At 38.3% G+C, this 21,148-nt stretch overlaps 1 protein-coding gene across 1 annotated transcript; it reads right to left on the reverse strand.

Annotated features, from left to right (window-relative positions):
- Positions 1-2,305: 2,305 nt before the first annotated feature.
- On the reverse strand, positions 2,306-16,665 carry FAM162B (family with sequence similarity 162 member B). The gene is made up of 4 exons (XM_008007238.3): positions 16,355-16,665; positions 16,097-16,205; positions 12,647-12,755; positions 2,306-3,226 (listed from the first exon to the last, which is right to left on the reverse strand). Exons 1-4 carry the CDS (start codon positions 16,524-16,526, stop codon positions 3,128-3,130), a joined length of 489 nt encoding a protein of 162 aa, XP_008005429.3. The 5' UTR covers positions 16,527-16,665; the 3' UTR covers positions 2,306-3,127.
- Positions 16,666-21,148: the final 4,483 nt, after the last annotated feature.

Consider the following 21,148-nt stretch of genomic DNA (forward strand, 5'->3'; position numbering starts at 1 on the left):
CTGTAGCTTCAGCTTCTGCCAGAGAATTCTCAGCCTACTGGCTTGCCCTACAGATTTCGGAATTACCAGCCGCCACAATCAGATAAGCTAATTCCTATAGTCTGTCTGTCTCTCTATCTATCTATCTATCTATCTATCTATCTATCTATCTATCTATCTAATCTATCATCTATCATCTTTTACATATACATACATACATGTAAGTATAACACACACACATTCAATTCTCTTAAAAATATGCTACTCCTTAAAAGTCTTTTTATACCTTCAAGACTCATGAAATTTCTAAATATTATTGAACAGCTCAAAGAGAATATTTATAAGGATGAATATGATATACATTCTACCAGAGAAATAGGACATTATATCTCCTATTGTTCCATTTATCTGGTAGAACTCTGATATGTGCACCCCACCACTACCAAACTTCAGTTCAACCATATGGATAAGTATAACCTTTCTGGAATTCTGCCTTTGTGTGGATGTTCTCGCAGCCTTTACAGGTTCATGTTTTTGACTATTCTCTCCAGCATATAACCACTTAGGATAACTGGATATGCCCATGGCAAACAGCAGCATCAGATATGCTTATTAACACTCTAGATTTTTACTTTATTATCTGTGACTATCTATGACAAGGATCTTCCTTCTTTTCCCAACAGTTTAACCAAGTACTTTAAAAGATGTTTAAAAAAATACTTTCTCCAGATTATTTAGTCCGATACTGGAAGACTTTCTCTGGACATCTCATCTTCCATGTAACCAGAAATGGAAATCATCATATTCATTCTTATTCTCTGAGTATCTCAATAATATTTAGAATATTCCAGGAGTCGTCAAGGTATAAAAAGACTTTTAAAGCATAGTATATTTTTAAGGTAATTGATTTTCAGATATTTTAACTCCATATATACTCCCTCCTACGATGTATATGCCCAAGAATGTGGTCTGACGGTTCTCCTTTCTCGCCTCTCATCATAACCAACCTTACACTATTGTTCAAAAAGAGCATTTCACTCTCATTCTGAATCTTACTCATGCTTTGCTCTGTGATATAAAAACCTGGATGACAAAGGATAATTTAAGAATTAATAGCTCCAGAGTAAGAGTTCCATGAAAGCAAAACAAAAGGAGTTACTGTGCAAAATGTGAAAGCAGCCAGTGCCACAGTGGATCTCATGAAGACCGAGAGTAGACAGGTGGTTACCAGAGGCCAGAGAGAGTGGTGGGGAGAGGGAAATGAAGACAAGTTGATTAACAGGTACAAACATATGGTTTGGTAGAAGAAATAAGATCTAGTGTTAGATAGATCAGTAGGGTGACTATAGTTTACAATGATCTATTGTGTATTTCAAAATAACTGGAAGAGAATCATTCAAATGGTTCTAGCATAAAGACAAATATTTAAGGTGACGGATATCCCAAGTACACTGATTTTATCTTTACACATTATAAAAATATATCAAGTTATCCCATGTACCCTGAATTTATGTACATCTATTGTGTACAAATTTACAAATTAAAAAGAAATAAAGCAGCAGTGCCTTGGTTCATCCAAGACACAGACTCATAACAATGCTTCATGCCTTCTCTAAGAGTTAGGATTCAAAAATGAGATTATTGTCACAGGAATATATATATTAACATTTTCATTTTCAAATCAAAGTAAGCCTTTTTCTAACAAAGTATAGTTATGTGCCACATAATTACATTTTGGTATAAGATGAATGAACCACATATACAACAGTGGTTCCCAAGATTATAGGGAGCATACATAGAAGCCTGATATATGGCACTTGGTATTGGCACTGCAGATCAAGTAGGGGACATGACTGATATTCAGTAATGGTGCTGGGACATTTGGTTTTCCATATGAAAAGTACATATAAATAAAAATATAAACACTATCTAGGTTTGTGTAAGTACACTCTGTCATGTTCGTACAATGATAAAATCACCTAACAATGCATTTCTCAGAACGTATCCCCATCATTAAATGATGCGTGACTGTGTAAGTTTGATTTTGCTCATTAGTTTGACAATAAGAACAGACTTTGTACCTCAAAATGGACAGGCAGACATCCTCCACAAACTGAGCTAATTATGTAGCTTCAAGGTTATGATGGAAAATACACTTAAAGCACGTGAACTATACAATATGCCAGAAGTTATATCTTTTATAATACTTACATATATGGTTTAAAAAAATAACAAATGTGAAGTTAAAAATGTGCAGGGATGAGATATGTAATTTTAAAAAGTTATTTTAGGGCTTTAACAAGTTTGAGGGTCATTAATGTATACCATTTTCTTTCTCTAACATTTTTGTTGTTTTTAAAATTGCTATTACAATTACTGTTTTAGTACTTTACCATTTTAGGAATAGGTTTTAGAATTAATAATTCAACCTATTTCACCTAGTAACAAACTATGAAAAGAATAATCAGAGGTACTACCCAGTTGCTAAATACAGTGAAATTTTAGTTGAAAATTAGTTTTGATTTTAATGAGCCCTTAAAGATAGTTCAACCTAATTTTAATGACATACACAATGTGCTCATTTTAGCATTATATCTAGTGGCCAGAAACTGTGCCAAATATCAAAATAAATTGTGGTATGTTTATCAACAGAATACAGCAGTAACAATGGATGAACTAATGGTACACACAATTTGTGGGTTAACCTTATAACTAATGTCAAGTAAAGAATCCACACAAACAAGTGCATAATGTATAAATCCATTTATATAAAGTTCAAAAACAGGCAAAATGAATCAAAGGTGATGAAAGTCAGAAAAACTGCTCTGTTTGGGAGGTAATGGCTGAGAAAAGGCAGGAATGAAGCTCTCAGGTGTTGCCGATATTCTACATCTTCACCTTGGCAGTTGTTACACAGGTGTTCGCGACATAAATATCTATCAGACTGTATACACTTTTGTCCACTTTTTGAATGCATTGTATACTTCAGTAAAAGTTTACTAAAAAGTAAAAATAAAAAAGACGTTGTGCTTCTTGTTACCAAAATAAAACCATGGCAGATATTTTGGTAAATATTCTATTTTTCCCATCTTCTACTGTTGCTGATGACAGGGATGGTATTCAGGTGAACACTTCGTTACTTATAATATCATTTAGCTTTAGCCTGTGCAGCCAGTGCAGCTTCTTCACGCCACTTAGCTTTCTTTGCCAAGTTCCAACTTGTTAAGGATTCATGTCGTTCTACAGCCTGTGGGGGAGGGGGGAAGAAATATATTTATATAGTTATATATATAATACATAAAACTATATATATATTTATATATTATATATTTATATAATATAAATATGTAAATACATAAAAATATACTATATTAATATATAAATATATATATAGTTTTATATATTATATATAACTGTTACTCTCTGGAAACTGGAAAAATTTGTATTTCAAATAGAAATACACAGGAGAGAATAGAATTAGAAGTTCTAACGTATGTTAATAATGGGAAGAGAGAATAGACTGAATGGGTAAAGAGGCCATATTCAAAGTTATGACAGCATAGACTTTTTCAGAAGTGAGGAAAGCTGTAAGTCCTCAAACTGAAAGGCATACAAAGTCCTTAGGGAAATAAATAAAAATTTAATATATACTGATGGATACCTAGTGAGCATCTCACACTTAATATAGCCAAAATAGAGAGTTGACATATTTTGTTCCCCCTGCCTACCAGTCTTTCCCTAGCCATACACATCTCAATAAATGGCAGTATCATCCACCTACTTGCTCAAGTCAAAAAACCCAGGCCTTTTCACTTCTTTATTCCATTTTCTTTTCTGCTTCCACAATGAATTCACCACAAAGTTCCATTCTTTTTACTTCCCCAAATTTATCTGAACTTGCTAACCTTTTCTCCATCTCCATCTGCCACAATTTATTTAAGGTACATGCATTGTTATTAAAAATGAAAAATGAATTGGGGACGGGCAAGTGGGACAGTGGTGGGACCATTTAGAAGATATTACAATAAACCAGGCAATAGATGTATATTGGTATGTCAGGAGAGATACTGAGGAGTGCTCCAATTTGGCTATATTTGAAAGTGGAGCCAGTGGGGTTGCTGATGACTTATCCATGAGCAGCTAGAAAGATAGAGTTGATATCAACTGAGAGGCGGAAGACAGTACAGAAAGCAGTGGCTTAGGGTTGTATGGGGGAAGATCTAGAGTTCAACTGTTGACACACTAAGTTTGAGATGTCCATTAGACATCCAAAGGGAAATGTTAAGTAAGCAACTGACTATATGAATTTGAAGTGCAGAAGGAAGATATTAGCTGAAATATAGATTTGAGAGTCCTTGGAATGTAGAAGGTATTTAAATCCAGAAGACTTGGTAAGATCATCGAGGGAGTAGGTATAGATAGAGAATGGAAAGACTAAAGACTGATCCATGGGGAGATTCCACTGTTATGAAGTCCAGGAGAATAGGACAAATTGGCAGAGTAAACTTGGAAGACGTGGCCAAGAGACAACCTACGTGAAGGTGGTACCACGGAAACCAAGTGAAGAAAATGTTTCATAAAAGATAAACAATTTTCATTCCCAATGCTCTCACTTCAGAGCTTCTGAGGATTTTTATGGAAGGACAATGGCTAGTATGCATTCTCCAACAAAGGGTAAGTGAAAAATGCCACATTGGCCTATTCCAGTGTTTTTCATATATCCATTTATAACCAGCTATTTCCCTATGTGCCAAAAATATTCTTTTCTTGGTTGAAGAATGGGGAGACTGGCTACTGTGTTCCAGAATTCCTGTAGAGGGGTGACTTTGAGGTGTAGGTAGACCAAATTCCTTTATAATCCTGATATTCTCAACCTAGACATATTTTCAGCAGCTCCAGTAGATTGAACTCAGATTGAGCAGAATCCAAGGGAGGGAAGATACTGATTCGGCAGAAGAAAATATTTGCTAATCAGCAGAATTGTCAACTGCCTCTCCAGAACGTAATGAGATTTATCAGTACCCAAGTATCCAAACATAGTGTCATATTGAGTCTAAATAAACAGTCTTCAAAGTAGGATAAGAACTACAATGTCCACTGAGGTCAAGAAAGCAATAGCAACACATTTCATCTTTTCTTAAAAGAAAAACTGCTAACATTTAATAGAATAGTTGAGGAATAGAGAATTCCTATGTCAGAAGTTAGAGATATCTTGAAGAACCTGTGACCATTCTATAATACAGAAGAATATAAAAGCACATCTCACTTTGTTGTGCTTTGCTTTATTGTGCCTGCCTGTCTGTCTGTCTGTCTTTCTTTCTTTCTTTCTTTCTTTCTTTCTTTCTTTCTTTCTTTCTTTCTTTCTTTCTTTCTTTCTTTCTTTCTTTCTTTCTTTCTTCTTTCTTTCTTCTTTCTTTCTTTCTTTCTTTCTTCTTCTTTCTTTCTTTCTTTCTTTCTTTCTTTCTTTCTTTCTTTCTTTCTTTCTTTCTCCTTCCTTCCTTCCTTCCTTCCTTCCTTCCTTCCTTCCTTCCTTCCTTCCTTCCTTCCTTCCTTCCTTCCTTCCTTCCTTCCTTCCTTCCTTCCTTCTTCCTTCCTTCTTCTTCCTTCCTTTCTTTCTTTCTTTCTTTCTTCTCTTCTCTTTCTTTCTTTCTTCTTTCTTTCTTTCTTTCTTTCTCCTTCTCTCTCTCTCTCTCTCTCTCTCTCTCTCTCTCTCTCTCTCTCTCTCTCTCTTCTTTCTTTCTTTCTTTCTTTCTTCTTTTTATTTAAATTGAAGGTTTGTGGCAACCTTGCATGGAACAAGTCTATAGGCTCCATTTTTCCAACAGCATGTGCTCACTTCGTGTCTCTCACATTTTGCTAAGTTTTGCAATATTTCAAACTTTTTCATTTTCATGACATCTGTTATGGTCATGTGTAATCAGTGATTGCTGTTGGTACTACTGTACTTGTTTTAGGGTGCCACAAGTTGTGCCCATATAAAAGAGCAAACTTAATTGATAAACATTGTATGTATTCTCATCACTCCACCCACTAGCCAGTCTCCCATTTCTCTCCCTCTGCTTGGGCCTCCCTATTCCTTGAGATGCAACAATATTGAAATTAGGCCAATTAATAGCCCTATAATGGCCTCTACATGTTCAAGTAAAAGAAAGAGTTGTACATCTCTTACTTTAAAAAACTAGAAATGATTAAGCTTAGTGAAAAAAGGCATGTTGAAAACCAAGATAAGTCAAAAGCTTGGCGTCTTGTGCCAAACAGTTGACCACGTTGTGAATGCAAAGGAAAAGTTATTGAAGAAAATTAAAAGTACTACTCCAGTGAACACCCAAATAAAGCAAAACAGCCTTATTACTGATATAAAAACTGTTTTAGTGGTCTGGAAAGAAGATCAAACCAGCCACAGCATTCCTTTAAGCCAAAGCCTAATACAGAGCAAAGCCCTAACTGTCTTCAGTTCTGTGAAGGCTGAGAGAGGTGAGAAAGCAGCAGAAGACAAGTTGGAAGCTAGCAGGGGTTGGTTCATGAGGCTGAATGAAAGAAGCTCTCTCTATAACATAAAAGTGCAAGGTGAAGCAGCAAGTGCTGATGGAGAAGCTACAGCAAGTCATCTAGAAGATCTAGTATAGCTAACATCGTTGATGAAGGCTATGCTAAAAAACAGTTTTTCAATGAAGACAACATAGCCTCATATTGGAAGAAAATGCCATCTAGAACTTCCAGAGATAGAGAGAAGTCAATGCCTGGCTTTAAAGCTTCAAAGACAGGCTGACTCTCTTGTTAGGAGCTATTGGCAGCTGATGGCTTTAAGTGGAGGCCAATACTCAGTACCATTCTGAAAATCCTAGGACTCTTAAGAATTATGGTAAATCTACTTTGCCTGTGCCATGAATGGAACAATGAAGCCTGGGTGACAGCATATCTGCTTACATAGCTTTCTGAATACTTTAAGCTCACTGTTGAGACTTACTTCTCAGAAAAAAAAAAAGGTTCCTTTCAAAATATTACTTCTCAGTGACAATGCACCTGGTCACTCAAAAACTCTTATGGATATTTACAAGGAGGTTAATGTTTTCATGACTGCTAATACAACATCCATTCTTCAGCCATGGAAAAAGGTGTCATTTCAACTTTCAAGTCTTGTTTTTAAGAAATACATTTTGTAAGGCTATAGTTACCATAGATAGTGATTCCTCTGATGGATCTGAGCAAAGTAAATTGAAAACCTTCTGGAAAGGAGTCACCATTCTAGAATGGCATTATGAATATTTGTGAATCACAGGAGGAGGTCAGCATTAATAGGAGTTCAGACAAAGCTGATTCCAATCCTCATAGATAACTTTGAGGGGTTCAAGGCTTCAGTGGAGGAAGTATGAGGAAGTAACTGCATATGTGATGGAAATAGCAATAGAACTAGAATTAATAGTGGAGCCTGAAGACAAAATTGAAGTGCTATAATCTCATGATAAAACTGTCACAAGATGAGTTACTTCTTACAAATGAGCAAAGAAAGTGGTTTCTTGAGATGGAAACTACTGCTGGGGAAGATGTTGTGAGCATTGGTGAAATTAGAGCAAAAGATTTAGAATATCACATAAACTTAGTTAATAAAGTAGTGGCAGGGTTTGAGAGAACTGACTCCAATTCTGAAAGAAGTTTTACTGTGAGGAAAATGCTGTTAAACAGCATTGCATGCTACATGGAAATCTTTCATGAAAGAGTCAACTGATACGGCAAACTTCATTGTCATCTTATTTTAAGAAATTGCCACAGCCACCCCAACCTTCAGCAACCACCATCCTGATCTGTCAGCAGCCATCAACATCAAAGCAAGACCTTCCACCAGCAAGAAGATTACAACTCATTGTGTACTGTAAACAAAACTTTTATATGCATTGGGAAATCAAAAAAATTGGCATGTCTCACTTTACTGTAATATTCACTTTATTGTGGTTGTCTGGAACTGAACCCACAATATGTCTGAGGTATGCCTGTTTTCATTCATTTCAATACTGTTAGAATAGATATTAATAAATAAGAATGGTTTCTTGTTTGGCCAGAAAATGACATGGCATCTTTAAATACTTATATGGATAATTTTGTAAGCTTAAACAAAGTCTCTAAACAATTTATGGGGTTTTGAATCCATTTGGTACAAAATTCAAAACTACTATATCTTCCAATTATTTTGCAAGAATGAAATAGCTGAAGAACATCAGGGAGGGTAAGAAATTACTGGGCACATTTCAACAAAAGCTTTGGCATAGTTGGTGGATAAAATTAAGTATTAGCACCACCATTTAGTAATCACAGCTAAAGAGATATTTCTTTTACTGGATCTATGTACCAACAACATGTGGCATATTTTCAATTACAACATTATAACGAATATAAAATTGCAAAATTGTAGACAATAATAAAGCATTTCCATTATATTGTTATTACATGAAAATATTATGTTAATATATAATATGGTATATGTCATACATATTAATACAATTTTAGGGAAAATGTTTTTGTGTCATTCACAAACAAAGTGCAATTTATTGGATGCATGCAGTGGCTCATGCCTGTAATCCCAGGACTTTGAGAGGACAAGGCAGGAGGATCACTTTGAGCTTAGGAGCTTGAGGCCAGCCTGGGTAACGTGGCAAAAACTAATTTCTACAAAAAATACCAAAAAAATTAGCCAGGCATGGTCATTCATACCTGTGGTCCCAGCTACTTAGGAGGCTGCACCTGCAGAATCCCTTGAGCCTGGCAGGCAGAGGATGCAGGGAGCCAAGATCGTGCCACTGCACTCTAGCCGGGTGAGAGTGAGACCCTGTCCTCCTCCACATCCCTCCCCCCACCGCCAAAAAAAAAGAAAAGAAAAAACAACACAAGCAAAACACAATTTATGTAAATTAAAGAAAAAAGAGGTGGAGAGACCAACTGTGTCAAATGCTGATAGGTCAATGAAGATGAGCGTATTATTGGTGACCTTGAAAACAGCAGTTTGGTGGAGGGTTTGAGGCATGAGCCTGATCAAACAGGGAATGAGACAGGAAATCAGAGACAGTGTATATAGACAGATGTACTGAAAAGGTTTGCCACAGAGAAATGCAGCCATATCAAAAGAAGTTTTGTTTTTGGTTTTGAAGAGGGAAATAGAAACATCTCTATGTTTTGATAAAAAATGATACAGTAGAGAAGAAATAAAACTAATGACGAGCAAAGAAACCTGAGAATTCCTGGAATGAAATCCTTGAAAAGGCAAAATGGAATGGGATCCACAGCACAATTCATAAGAGCTTCTAGATTGGAGCAAGGATCATTTATAATAGGCAGAAAAGCAAAATATACAGGATTATGTGTCATAAGACTGGAAACTGCTCCTTGGGCTGCTACAATTCTCTCAGTGAGGTGGAAGGAAAGGTCATCAATGGGGAGGACTGTGGAAGTGTAAGGTCCGAGGAGAGAGAAAGCATGAAATAGTTGGACGGCTGGACTTCTTTTCCTGTGTTTAAGAGGCATGTGCATTTTATTTTCTGCAAACTCTGCCTTTTTGTATCTTTTACCCATTTTTTTTAAATAAAAGGTTGTTGCTGTTTGATTTAGTGGAGCTCCTTATAATTTAAGAAAATTAGCTCTTAGTTTGTGATCTATTTTGTATTTCTCCCAGTTTGTCATTTGTGTTTTTACTTTATTTATGGCACTTTTTTACCAAGCAGAATTTTAAATACATTTATATGATTAAATTTACCTATCTTTTCTTTTGTATGGCTTCTCAGTTTTGTTCTATATTTAGAAATGTCTGCCCAACTACTCTAAAGAATTCCCTCATATATTCTTTTGGTGATTTTAAGGCTTCGCATTTAATGCAAAAATCTTATATCCAACTGCAATTTATTTTATATAGAAAGTATAGTTGGAATGTCCCAATATCATTTCTTGACTAATTTATCTTTCTCCACTCATATATAGAGTCACTATTTCACATATTAAATCCCTATGTAGTGGGTTATTTATGTGATTTGAATTCAGTTCTATTAAGTTGCCTATTTGTATGTCAGTACTGCAGTTTTAATTATTGTTGTTGTTTTGTTTTAATATATTTTAGAGCTAGTCCTCCCTTAGAACTATTATTTTTAGTATTTCTTGTATATTTTGCTTATTTTTGTATATGAATTTTAGACTCAGTTTGTCTACCAAAACAAATCCTATTGCTATTTTTATTGCAGTCATGTCAACTTTACAGACTTAGAGAAGTTTGCTGTCTTTAAAATGTCAAGTCTTCCTATTCCAAATAAAAATTTCTTAGGTTATACCTTCTCTGGTGACCACTGGTAGTGTTTAAAAGTTGCCTTTATATAGATATTGCATGATTTTTAATTTCATTGTTACGTGCCTTAGCTTTTTTTTTTGTTTGTTGCTATTTTAAGTAGGGTCCTTATTTCTGATCTTTCTTTTCACTGGGTTTTGAATAAAGAGGAGAGTAAAAATTTTTAAATCTTGTCACTATCTTGCTTAAAACTCTTCATTGGATTCCCCAATGTATTTTAAAAACCTGAACTATTTGCAGTGACCCATAGGCCGGATACTATCTGGACTCTCCCTGTTTCATACCATCCTCTCTTTGCTTATTATACTCCATCCACACTAGCTCCTTTTTGTTTCTTAACACACCAGACCCTTTCTCATCTCTAAGCTTTGCACATGCTGTTCTTTCCTTCCCCTGGTCTTCTCATGGCTAACTTATTCTCATCCTCCTCAGAGAGGACTTGCCTGACCACTCCATCAAAAATGGCGTCTCCTAGAGTGTTACTATTTTATCATCCTGTTCCTTTCCTTCATTGCACTAAGAATTCCTCAGATCTTTTTAGTTTATGTGTTTACTTGATCACTCTTCATTTTCCCTACTACGAAATACCTGTATTTTAATTCCATGATATTCTAATAATAAAATGCAGAGTGCCTGGCATGTCTCAGGTGCTCAAAAGTATTTAGTGTATTAATGATTGAAAATCAGTGTTTGCTGTCACACTTTTGGAGAAGAGGAAACAGCAATAACTAATGCTATACGTAAAACTCAATTTATTCTCAGTTGCTACTTTTTGTGTCAGATTCACACAGAGAAAAACCCTGGCTATTGATTTATAATAGAATTATATTTGAAATATGGAATTTTAATAGGAAATGGAAAAATCTTTCCCTCAATTCAAATCATATGTATTGAAAATAAAATGATGACATCAGTAGATCTCTAATAGGCCAACTTGCTCATAAAATATACATTAAATGTAATTGATCTTAATGTCTCATTTGGAAACTTGTGATTACCATTAAAAAACATTAAAGTGCCATTATAAATAAATTATTAGTGGGTGATTCTAAGTACACAAATTGTCTAATTAATGTTTATCTTTTTGATGTAGCTGAGGCAATACACTAATCATCAAAATATTCCTAGAAACTAGAGAATCATCAATTTGGCAGGCAGTCATTTATTTAAGGTTAGGTTAAAAACAAAACATTATCAAAGTTATTTATTTACATGCTTGAGTGTTGAGTTCAGTAAACATTAAAAAATTTCTCATTTGGTGAGAACAATTTCATAGCATAGATTTTTTTTCCAGGCTAATAGGAATGAAAAGACATTTATATAATATCAGTAGGCTTGTAAGTCCTAATCCCTGCGTGAAGTTAGTGGGCTCAGATATACTTGGGCACCTGAGGAGTAAAGGACAGAATCACAGAATTGGGCAGAATAGTAAATAGCTAAATATGCCCAGAGAGTGAGGTTTATGGAGCCAAGAAAACTATTATGAATGATATGTATGCACTCTTGAAATGCAGTGTTCATAACCAAAAACGTTATAATCCAGGTCTAATGGCTTCAGTTGCAGGTACCACGATGAGGAGGGGCACTGTTAAAATGGAGTGTGTTCAGAACAGCTCCAAGGTACAAGGAAGTTGTTAGAGTGGTTAAAACTGAAGAAGCAAATACTCTTAAGGATATGTTAGAAATGTCAAAATACTTGTGGGGCTGCTCTTTGTGGTAAAAAGTGACCAGTAGATGGAAGGATTTTGGGAGGCAGAAAACAAAATTAGAGGGTAGTCAGCTCTTAATTTCTCTCTAGAGGTATTAAACAGAAACCATACATTGGGAATGGCAAGGAAAGGGCTGACATACAGGATCCAGACAAACTAGATGACCTTGGCAATCACTTCCAACCTTTGCATTTCTAACTAGTTCATATCTCTGTGCAACAGCTAATTGAGTTCCTGATTTAATGAATGACCTAGTCTGGATAACCTTCAATGACAAAGGTCTCCGTCTTCTGCAGATTTTAACCAGGGTATAAACTGTCTTGTTTTTGTTTTTAAGTTGAAACAAGCATTTGTCCCTCCCGGCCATATAGTGTTGATTTGTTGACTCAAATTTCCATGAACGAATTTGTGTCCAGTGTTTTATATATATATGACTTCAAGTCTCAAAGACAAAATTGTTCTTATATTAAAAGACAGCAGTAATCCTGAATCGAGAACAATGTCCATGACATTTCTTAAAATTCACCCTTTGGTCTAAGGAGGTACTCACCCTTTTGGTGAGATATTCTTTTAAGGAGGTACTTAAAAAGAGGTACTCACCCTTTTAACTGACTTGCCCTTTTAAGGAGGTACTCACCCTTTTGGCTGACACTATCACAGCAAAGCAGGCGATAATTGTGAGTCCAATCATTATGTAACAAGCTTTCACTCGAGCTTTGTTTCTTGCAGTGACTATCATTTCTGGCCTAAATGAAGATGTGTATTTTGTTAAATATGTATAAGTAATATGGTTTTCTGACAGGCATGATAGATAATTCGCCTTGTAAACATTCCAAAAAATTCCCTGAATGCAAACTGCATTCGGTGACATTTTCATGTGAAAGACATTGAAATGCTCGTTGGTTATTTTTTACCAATTTCAAATTAACAAGTATTTATTCAGATCTTAAACTAATGTTAGCCATTATGAAACCACTATATAGAATATTAGTTTCTAATTCCACAAAATATAACTACTAAAGAGGCTAACTTGCTCTCCATTGTTTTTATTCACTAAGTTGGATAAAGGAAGAGTTAAAGCATATTTAGCCTCTTTGTTAAGTAGGCTTTGTTTTCCATTTGAACAGTTTTTTTTTTTAACTCATTTTTATCACTTTGTTTTTTTCGCTGGCCTCCCAGTCTCTTGTGCCTTCACATGCTACCCCAAAAAGACACTATTATCCAGTTCGTGAGAATGTCTGTTAGAAAAATATTTCCTTCATGGCTTTTGCAATGATTTTTTTTAAAAAAGTGATCAAAATCACAATAATTTGCCAAAGAAAAAGATAAAAGAGACCTTCATTTTCATGTTATTATTCTGAAATTTGATATACTTAAATTTTAGATATTCTTATTCATTCATAGTTTTATGCATGTTGTCCAAGATTTTAATAATACTACTTACAAAGTAGTGATACAAAAGCCATCATGCCTGTGGGACTTTTACGTTGAAATAAACTTTAACAATTTTCAATAATATGAAGTGGCAGTTTATAAATAGGCATAAAGAATTTCATTCATAAGAATATATTCATTGGCAGTCTTTTCTATCTATGTGAAGTTTAAATAGAGTGTAGTTGCATTGAAAAAAAATTCAGAAAGACAAAGTTGCATTTTCTTTTAAAAATAGAAAACTTTTTAACTTTTCCACTGGTCGAAAGACTATAGAAAACTCCTATGTAGCCTACTTTCTTTAGATTTTAGGCAGAATGATGTAAGTTTTAAGATGTTAGTTGCTGGCCAGGCGCGGTGGCTCAAGCCTGTAATCCCAGCACTTTGGGAGGCCGAGACGGGCGGATCACGAGGTCAGGAGATCGAGACCATCCTGACTAACGCGGTGAAACCCCGTCTCTACCAAAAAAACACAAACAACTAGCCGGGCGAGGTGGCGGGCGCCTGTAGTCCCAGCTACTCGGGAGGCCGAGGCAGGAGAATGCCGTAAACCGGGGAGGCGGAGCTTGCAGTGAGCTGAGATCTGGCCACTGCACTCCAGCCTGGGCAACAGAGCGAGACTCCGTCTCAAAAAAAAAAAAAAAAGATGTTAGTTGCAAACAGGTCCAATTAGTGAGTATGGAGAAATTATTAGATTATATCTGCTGCTAACTTTTGTTCCAGATGGAACCTAGAAGCTCTGATCTTTTTTACCCAGTCATCTGGCTTTAATCTATTATAACAAATTAGTTTAGCACTGAGAAAAACAAGACAAAGTACAGTTATTATTAAACATAATTAGTGTATGATACAAAAATTATAGGTCACTTGTTCATTATATGTCCATTAAAAGGTAAAAGCTGTTTACATTGTAAGTGTGACACTTAGTTTAACAGGAATCTCTCTCTTAAATAGTAATGCTTAAAAAATTATAGAAAAATAATAAAATGAAAAATACTCAAATACTTTTTGTTTCCAATGCAAAACTGCAATGCTTTTTATAGGCATCTTGTTCTTAGTGAAGTGTTCCTGCTTATAATACATCTTTTGACTATGATCTTGGGGAAATTAAATTATTTCTGTAAAATGAGTCTGTTCACACATACAGCTATGTTAAATGCAATACTGGGCATAGGTTTTCTCGACAAACAATATACAATAATGTTGGTTCTTTACACTCTTGATTACTCGGTTAGGCCACTAGAAATAAGAATTCAAACCAATTGAGGGTGGTGGCTTATTTATTTTAATTATTTTTTACTTTTGTTTGGTATTTAATGTATTAAATTTTCAGGCATTAATTACAATTTGATAACCAGAGCTTATGATGATAAAGACTTTTGTGAGGCTAATTTTTGCTTTCAGCTAAGTCTGTAGTTTAGAGTGTATAGATCTTGAGGAAAAGTAATCTTAGAAAGTGACTCTGTAGTTGAATAAATACTGAAAACGGATTCAAATGCAATGTTATTTCAAATTCCATGTCCATTTCTCATTTAGTGACTTGCTCCAATAAAAGAACAAAAATGCTTCAGAATTCATTATTGAGTGTACATTTCCCACCATGTTCTCCCACCCTGCCCCCATCTATCTGAGATGCTTTGCTAACTGATAAACTGCAATTGTTTATAAACAATAACATTGCAGGCACCATGTGAAAAACAGAAAAATAGGCCCAGTTTCCATTATCCATTCTAATAGGCATTCATTACATTGTACAAATACACAGAATCTCTAAAATCCTTCTTTCACGTTATGGCTTTAGTATTTTTTTTTTTTTTTAACGTAAACTTAAAAAGTAGTAGATTGATTTTATTCTTAGTTTCTGTCCCTCTCTTTTTTAACCCAATCCCTTGTAAAAATGCTGCAAAGGTTTTTGGGCTTGGCAGAAACAGAAACTTTGGAAAGATTTTTTTACAGGTTACGTTTACTTATTATTAGCATTTATTTTACAGGTTACATTACTCTAGAGTGGGAGTTATTAGCTTGAGTTTTATCTTCTGTCTTGGTGGGTTTAGCATGCTGAAGAGGCCCATGGTGCTGACACTCCCGCGCGTCCCACCCTGAGTAAACCCGGAGCCTAGAGGGCTGCAGAAACGCGTCCGCCAGGCGTCTCCTGCCCCAGAAGAGGAGGCCGCATGGATGCGGCTTTTTTTTCCAGAGACCCCGCCCCGCCCAGCCGCCCCCGCAAGCCAAGATCAGGGAACCCCTTTTGGGTAGGGTAGGGGGGCGCCCCCGGCCAAAGCCTGAATTGCAGTCTGGCGTCTCCGCAGCCGTCCGGATGCTCGCGAGGACCGTGGCCTGTTTGGCACAAGAGCCCCACTGCCTCCCTGTTCGGGGCTTGCTGGGGACCGGCAATCTAGGCAATGCTGGAAGTGTCCCCTGAACCTCTCAGTTTTCAGCCACCTTCTGCAATCTCCCTGAAAGCTTAGTTGACTCTTGACACACCGCACTGCAGGCGGGGTGTGTGTAGGTGAACTCCGTGTGTGGTGGGTGTTATCGCTAAGTGTTGGCACTGCGGCCGCTTTCGATCCTAGGTGGCCGCGGTCGGAAGGTGGGTGACCCCGCACCCTTGCGGCCGGGGACCGACTCTCTTTCGCGCGGCGCTCGCCACACTTACGGGATCCGAGGCGGGATCTCCTCCATCGATTTGAAACGCCCCGTCCACAGCAGGATTTTCTTGTCGAACTGCGAAGGCCGGCGCTGCGCGGGAACTCGGTGAATCTCCCCTGTAGCGAAAGCAACCCAGATGGACGAGGGAACTGACTGACCAGCACGGAGGATCAGCGCGCCCTCAAACCGACTCCCGGGCCGTCCCCTCGCTGCCCTCCCACAACCTCCCCGCTCCCGGGTCCTCCCCGTCCGAGCCCTGGCTCACCGTGACTTTGGGGCCCAGAATTTCTAGGGGCCCCGCCGCTGGAGTAGCAGGGGAGACCCCGGGACAGAAGAGCCTGTGCGGGCTGCCACGTGGCCTCGAGAGGCCCCCCGGGGCCGCAGCCGACTGTTAGCCGGCGGCCGAGGCGCAGTAGGCTCCCGACTGCCCTGAGCATGCTGCCCGCTTGTCCCGCGCCGCACCCGCACCTCCGGACCCAGCCACAGGCGTTCTCCCCGCAGCTCTCCTTGTCCCGCCCTGCAGCGCCCCGGAGAGCCTGGGACGTGCAGCTGGAACCCCTGGCGCTCGCACACTCAGTTCGCTGTCCCCGTCTCCGCCCCCGGCCAGCGACCCGGGATCAGGGCGTCAAGCCCCTAGGGGCTGGTTCCTCAGGAAGTCAGCCTGCCTCCGTTTGAAATAGGCTCACCACCGCCTGAGACAGTGCGTGCAGCTCCTTTTAAATTCTTTGTATTGAGTAGAAATGTGTTTCCGCTAGGCTTTTAGCCTTTGAGTCCATCGTTTGTTCCCCAGGAGAATAAATCTAAATCCTCTCCTCCAGGAAGAGACAACAATCCTCCAAGTGCAGGAAACTGAAGACATTTCCCAGTAAGTGTAAGGGCACTTCACGAACTTCCGGATGAGATTTCTTGAAGTTAGCTCCTCACTTCATCCTCTCCCACCTCCATACCTTTTCTCTTTCCTATGGAAAATAACCTCAGTTCCTCCAACTGTCTTTCTCTATCTTTTCTTTTCAGAGACAGCCGCCGGCTCTGTCACTCAGGCTGGAGTGCAGTGGCATGCTGATAGCTCACTGTAACCTCGAACTCCTGGACTCAAGTAATCCTCCCACCTTAGCCTCCAGAGTAGCTAGGGCTTTGGTCGTGCGCCACCAAGCTCCACTATTTTTTTTTTTAAGAGATAGGATCTCACTATGTTGCCCAGACTGTTCTCCAACTCCTGGCCTCAAGCTATCCGCTGGACTCTGCCTCTCAAAGCACCGGGATTACCGGCATGAGCCGCCATGCCAGCCTCCTACCTCTTCATCACAACCCACAAACTCTCCACACTCTCTTCAACATGTGCCTTTCTTCTGTCACCTTCCACCATCTCCTCTATGCTAAAAGGTAAAAGAATCTATTATTTTCAGGCATTGAATGGTAACAGGGATTCAGATTCAATGACGGGAGAGAAGCGTTGTACAAGCAATTTACTGATCTTGTTCCACAGACAACAGACCTCCTGTCAAGTCAAAGTGCTCATCAGCCCAGCACCAGGCCCAGCTCACCCTCCTCTCCTGTCACTGCCTGTGAGGTTCCCTCCTTATCTAGACACTGCTTTACGCTTGTTGGATTTCTAGATATTTTTCTTCCTAACTAGACTGTCAGGCTCTTGAAGGCAATAACTTTTCTGTAATTGCCAGCCCAGTTTTTTTTTTTCTTTTTACGTAACAGTGTTAAACAAAAAAGGAGGGGTTAATAGCTCTGTGAAGACATGCATTTAGAGGAGCGCTTGCAGAGGGACCATGGGCTTTGTCTTCACACCTAGATTTAAATCCCAGATTTGTGACTTAAAAGTTGCACAATCGTGAGCAGTAAATCATGTAAGTTATAAGGCTTGGTCTCTTTTGTAAAACCAGAATTCCTATCTTTTAGATTTATTCATGCAATGACTACCAATAACCAACTATGTGCTGGCTACCTCTCAGAGCTGGGGATAGAGCAGTGATGACATCAGGTGAGGCTGAAGAAAAAACCAGGTGAAAAAAAATAAGCAGGAGTAGAGTGAGAAGATATTAGAAAGCATGGTTAGCAATGTCCCTCTAAATGTCCCTGGTGTGCAATAATACTTCAGAAAATAGTGGTTTCTTTCCCTTCACATTGTTTAGTCCCAAAACACAAGGGTATTTTAATTTAGGATATCTGCTCTGGGGAACTAGGAGCTCCCTGACCTTCAGGATTTGTTATTATATTCCCAAGATATAGCTGAAAACTTGTAGATATTTAGTAGATGTAGCACTTAGTAGATATTTAATAAGTATTTGTTGAATAAATGAATAGATGAATACAAGTCTTGGAAAACAGAATAGTCTGCACCTAGGCTAGTTTAAGAAAAGACTGAGATGCGACCAGGCACGCTGGCTCACGCCTGTAATCCCAGCATTTTGGGAGGCCGAGGCAGGAGGATCATGAGGTCAGGAGATTGAGACCATCCTGGCTAACATGGTGAAATCCCGTCTCTACTGATAAAAAAAAAAAAAAAAAAAAAAAAATTAGCCTGGGCGTGGTGGACGGTGCCTGTAGTCCGGCTACTCGGGAGGCTGAGGCAGGAGAATGGCGTGAACCCGGGAGGCGGAGCTTGCAGTGAGCCGAGATCACGCCACTGCTCTTCAGCCTGGGCTACAGAGCGAGACTCCGTCTCAAAAAAAAAAAAAAAAAAAAGACTGAGATGCTTGAGGGCAATCTATGTCCTTTTAAACTTCATATATCCAGTGTATCATGTTCCTTACCACATGGCAGTCTCCAAATAAATATTTATAAAATTCAACTGAATGAATTCCTGCCTGAGAAAGTATGTTGGCATAGCTAATATTGCTCTTCCATTATTAAATGTGTTTTTTTCTATTAGTATTTTATTTGTCTTCACATCACTGAGAGGGAGTATCCATAGAGCTAGCAAAAGCCACCTCTGAGAAACAATCAATTGTTAATAATTCACTAAGAAATATTAAACAAGGGAAATACGTTTATTTCCCTGGAGGGAATCAAATGTCATACACACACACAGGGTTTCTATTTCGAGCTTCTCCAGTATTACAGAACTACAGGTCAACAGAATAAGCTCAAGTCATGAGAGAAAGAAAAATTTGCTGTTCTCTATCCCTGACGGGATTAAAATATCACTATTTGGCAGTGGTCTTCATAAAATAAATTACTTACAGCTGCATTAGAGATTTTTTTCAGTTCTATAATTAGAACAAATTTAAAAAATTTGAATAAACTTTTAATACAATAACACACTAATTATATTCCTTTATTTCTTTTTCTAATGAGGACAGCACATTTTTATTTTATTTATTTTATTTTTCGAGATGGAGTTTCCCTCTGTTGCCCAGGCTGGAGTGCCGTGGTGTGATCTCGGCTCACTGCAACCTCTGCCTCCTGGGTTCAAGTGATTCTCCTGCTTCAGCTTACCACTAAATGGGATTACAGGCACCTGTCACCACACCCGGCTAATTTTTGTCGTTTTTTAGTAGAGATGGGGTTTCACCATGTTGGCCAGGCTGGTCTCGAACTCCTGACCTCAGGTGATCTGCTTGCGTCTGCCTCCCAAAGTTCTGGGGTTACAGGCATGAGCCACCATGCCTAGCCAGCACATTTATTCACTAAACAAATATTGATTGAGTGCTTCCTATGTGCTGGATACTGTTTTATTCCTGAGGTTATAGCAGGTAACCAAACAAAAATCTCTGTCCATTACAGGGCTTATTAATCCATGTGGTTTTAGTTTACTCACTCTGTTCTACGTTATTTTTCAATTCAAAGGTTCATGTAATTTGCAGTTTGTTTGAACATATGATTGTCAGTATTGTTCCTTCAAGCCTTGTTTTTGATTAGAATGGCTCACATGTTCATTTTCTATAGCTAATTTAGTTACTTCTTAAGATACACTGTTATAACTAGGACTAGATTTTAAATAAAGTAATTCCATAAACACTGGACAGTATGGGTAATTTTTTTTTTCTTAATTGGAAACTGTGTGCTTCTTGCTGGACTAAGGCAGAGGATGCAAAGATAGAGCTGTAGTGCTGCCCCTAAGGAGTTCTCAGTTTAGCTGGGATGAGGTTCCCTCATCAGGAAATGACTTGCTCCCAAAGGAAGGCCTGAGCGGGACTTTAACTAACTTGTTTCTCAATCCCCTGCTAGTCTTTCTGTAGGGAAAGTGCTGAAGTGACAGTTTATCTCTAGACTCAGCTCACAGGGGTTTCCAGTGCTTGGGGTAACCTTATGAAGTGGGTGGTCCAAATGAGAGCCTGATTATTCATTAGGCACTAAGCATATGCTTAGGACACCAACAACAGAAAAGGCACCGAAAACATGAGGGAGCATTTTGAAATTATTCTGAAATTTAGAATTAAAACAACAACAACAACAAAAACCAAAACAAACAAAACAAAACAAACCTCATGGGAGCACCAGAAATTTGTAAAATGTCCTCGCACTTGTTTTCTGAATATATATTTACATATGGGTTGATGAAGGCCATAGCATTTTCAGCACTGAGGATGCCAAAGGTCTTAATTTGGCCTAGATTCTTAGGGTCAGAGCTCATGATAACATCAGAACTTACTCTGGTTGTGATCTTTTTTTAAAAAAACAACCGTAAATCAGATCATCTGTTTATCCTGGCAAAACATTCCAGTGGTTCCAAGTGCATTGTGCTTAGAATAAAATGGAAACTCTTTACCAGGGTCTACAGGGCCCTGTATGACTTGGACCTGCCTACCTTTTCAAGCTCAACTCCAGCCACTCCCTCTTTTCTATGTGGTCCAGTCACACGGGTCTCCTTTGACTTTCTCAAATGGGGAAAGCTTGCTCTCATGTCAGGGTCTTTTCATTTCCTTTCATCTCACATGCTCACCTCTTCCTCATTTTTTTTTTTTTTTTGAGACGGAGTCTCGCTCTGTTGCCCAGGCTGGAGTGCAGTGGCGTAGTCTCGGCTCACTGCAACCTCTGCCTCCTGGGTTCAATCAATTCTCCTGCGTCAGCCTCCTGTGTAGCTGGGACTACAGGTGCATGCCAC

The sequence above is a fragment of the Chlorocebus sabaeus genome, chromosome 13 (assembly GCF_047675955.1).
Source record: "Chlorocebus sabaeus isolate Y175 chromosome 13, mChlSab1.0.hap1, whole genome shotgun sequence".
NCBI lineage: Eukaryota > Metazoa > Chordata > Mammalia > Primates > Cercopithecidae > Chlorocebus > Chlorocebus sabaeus.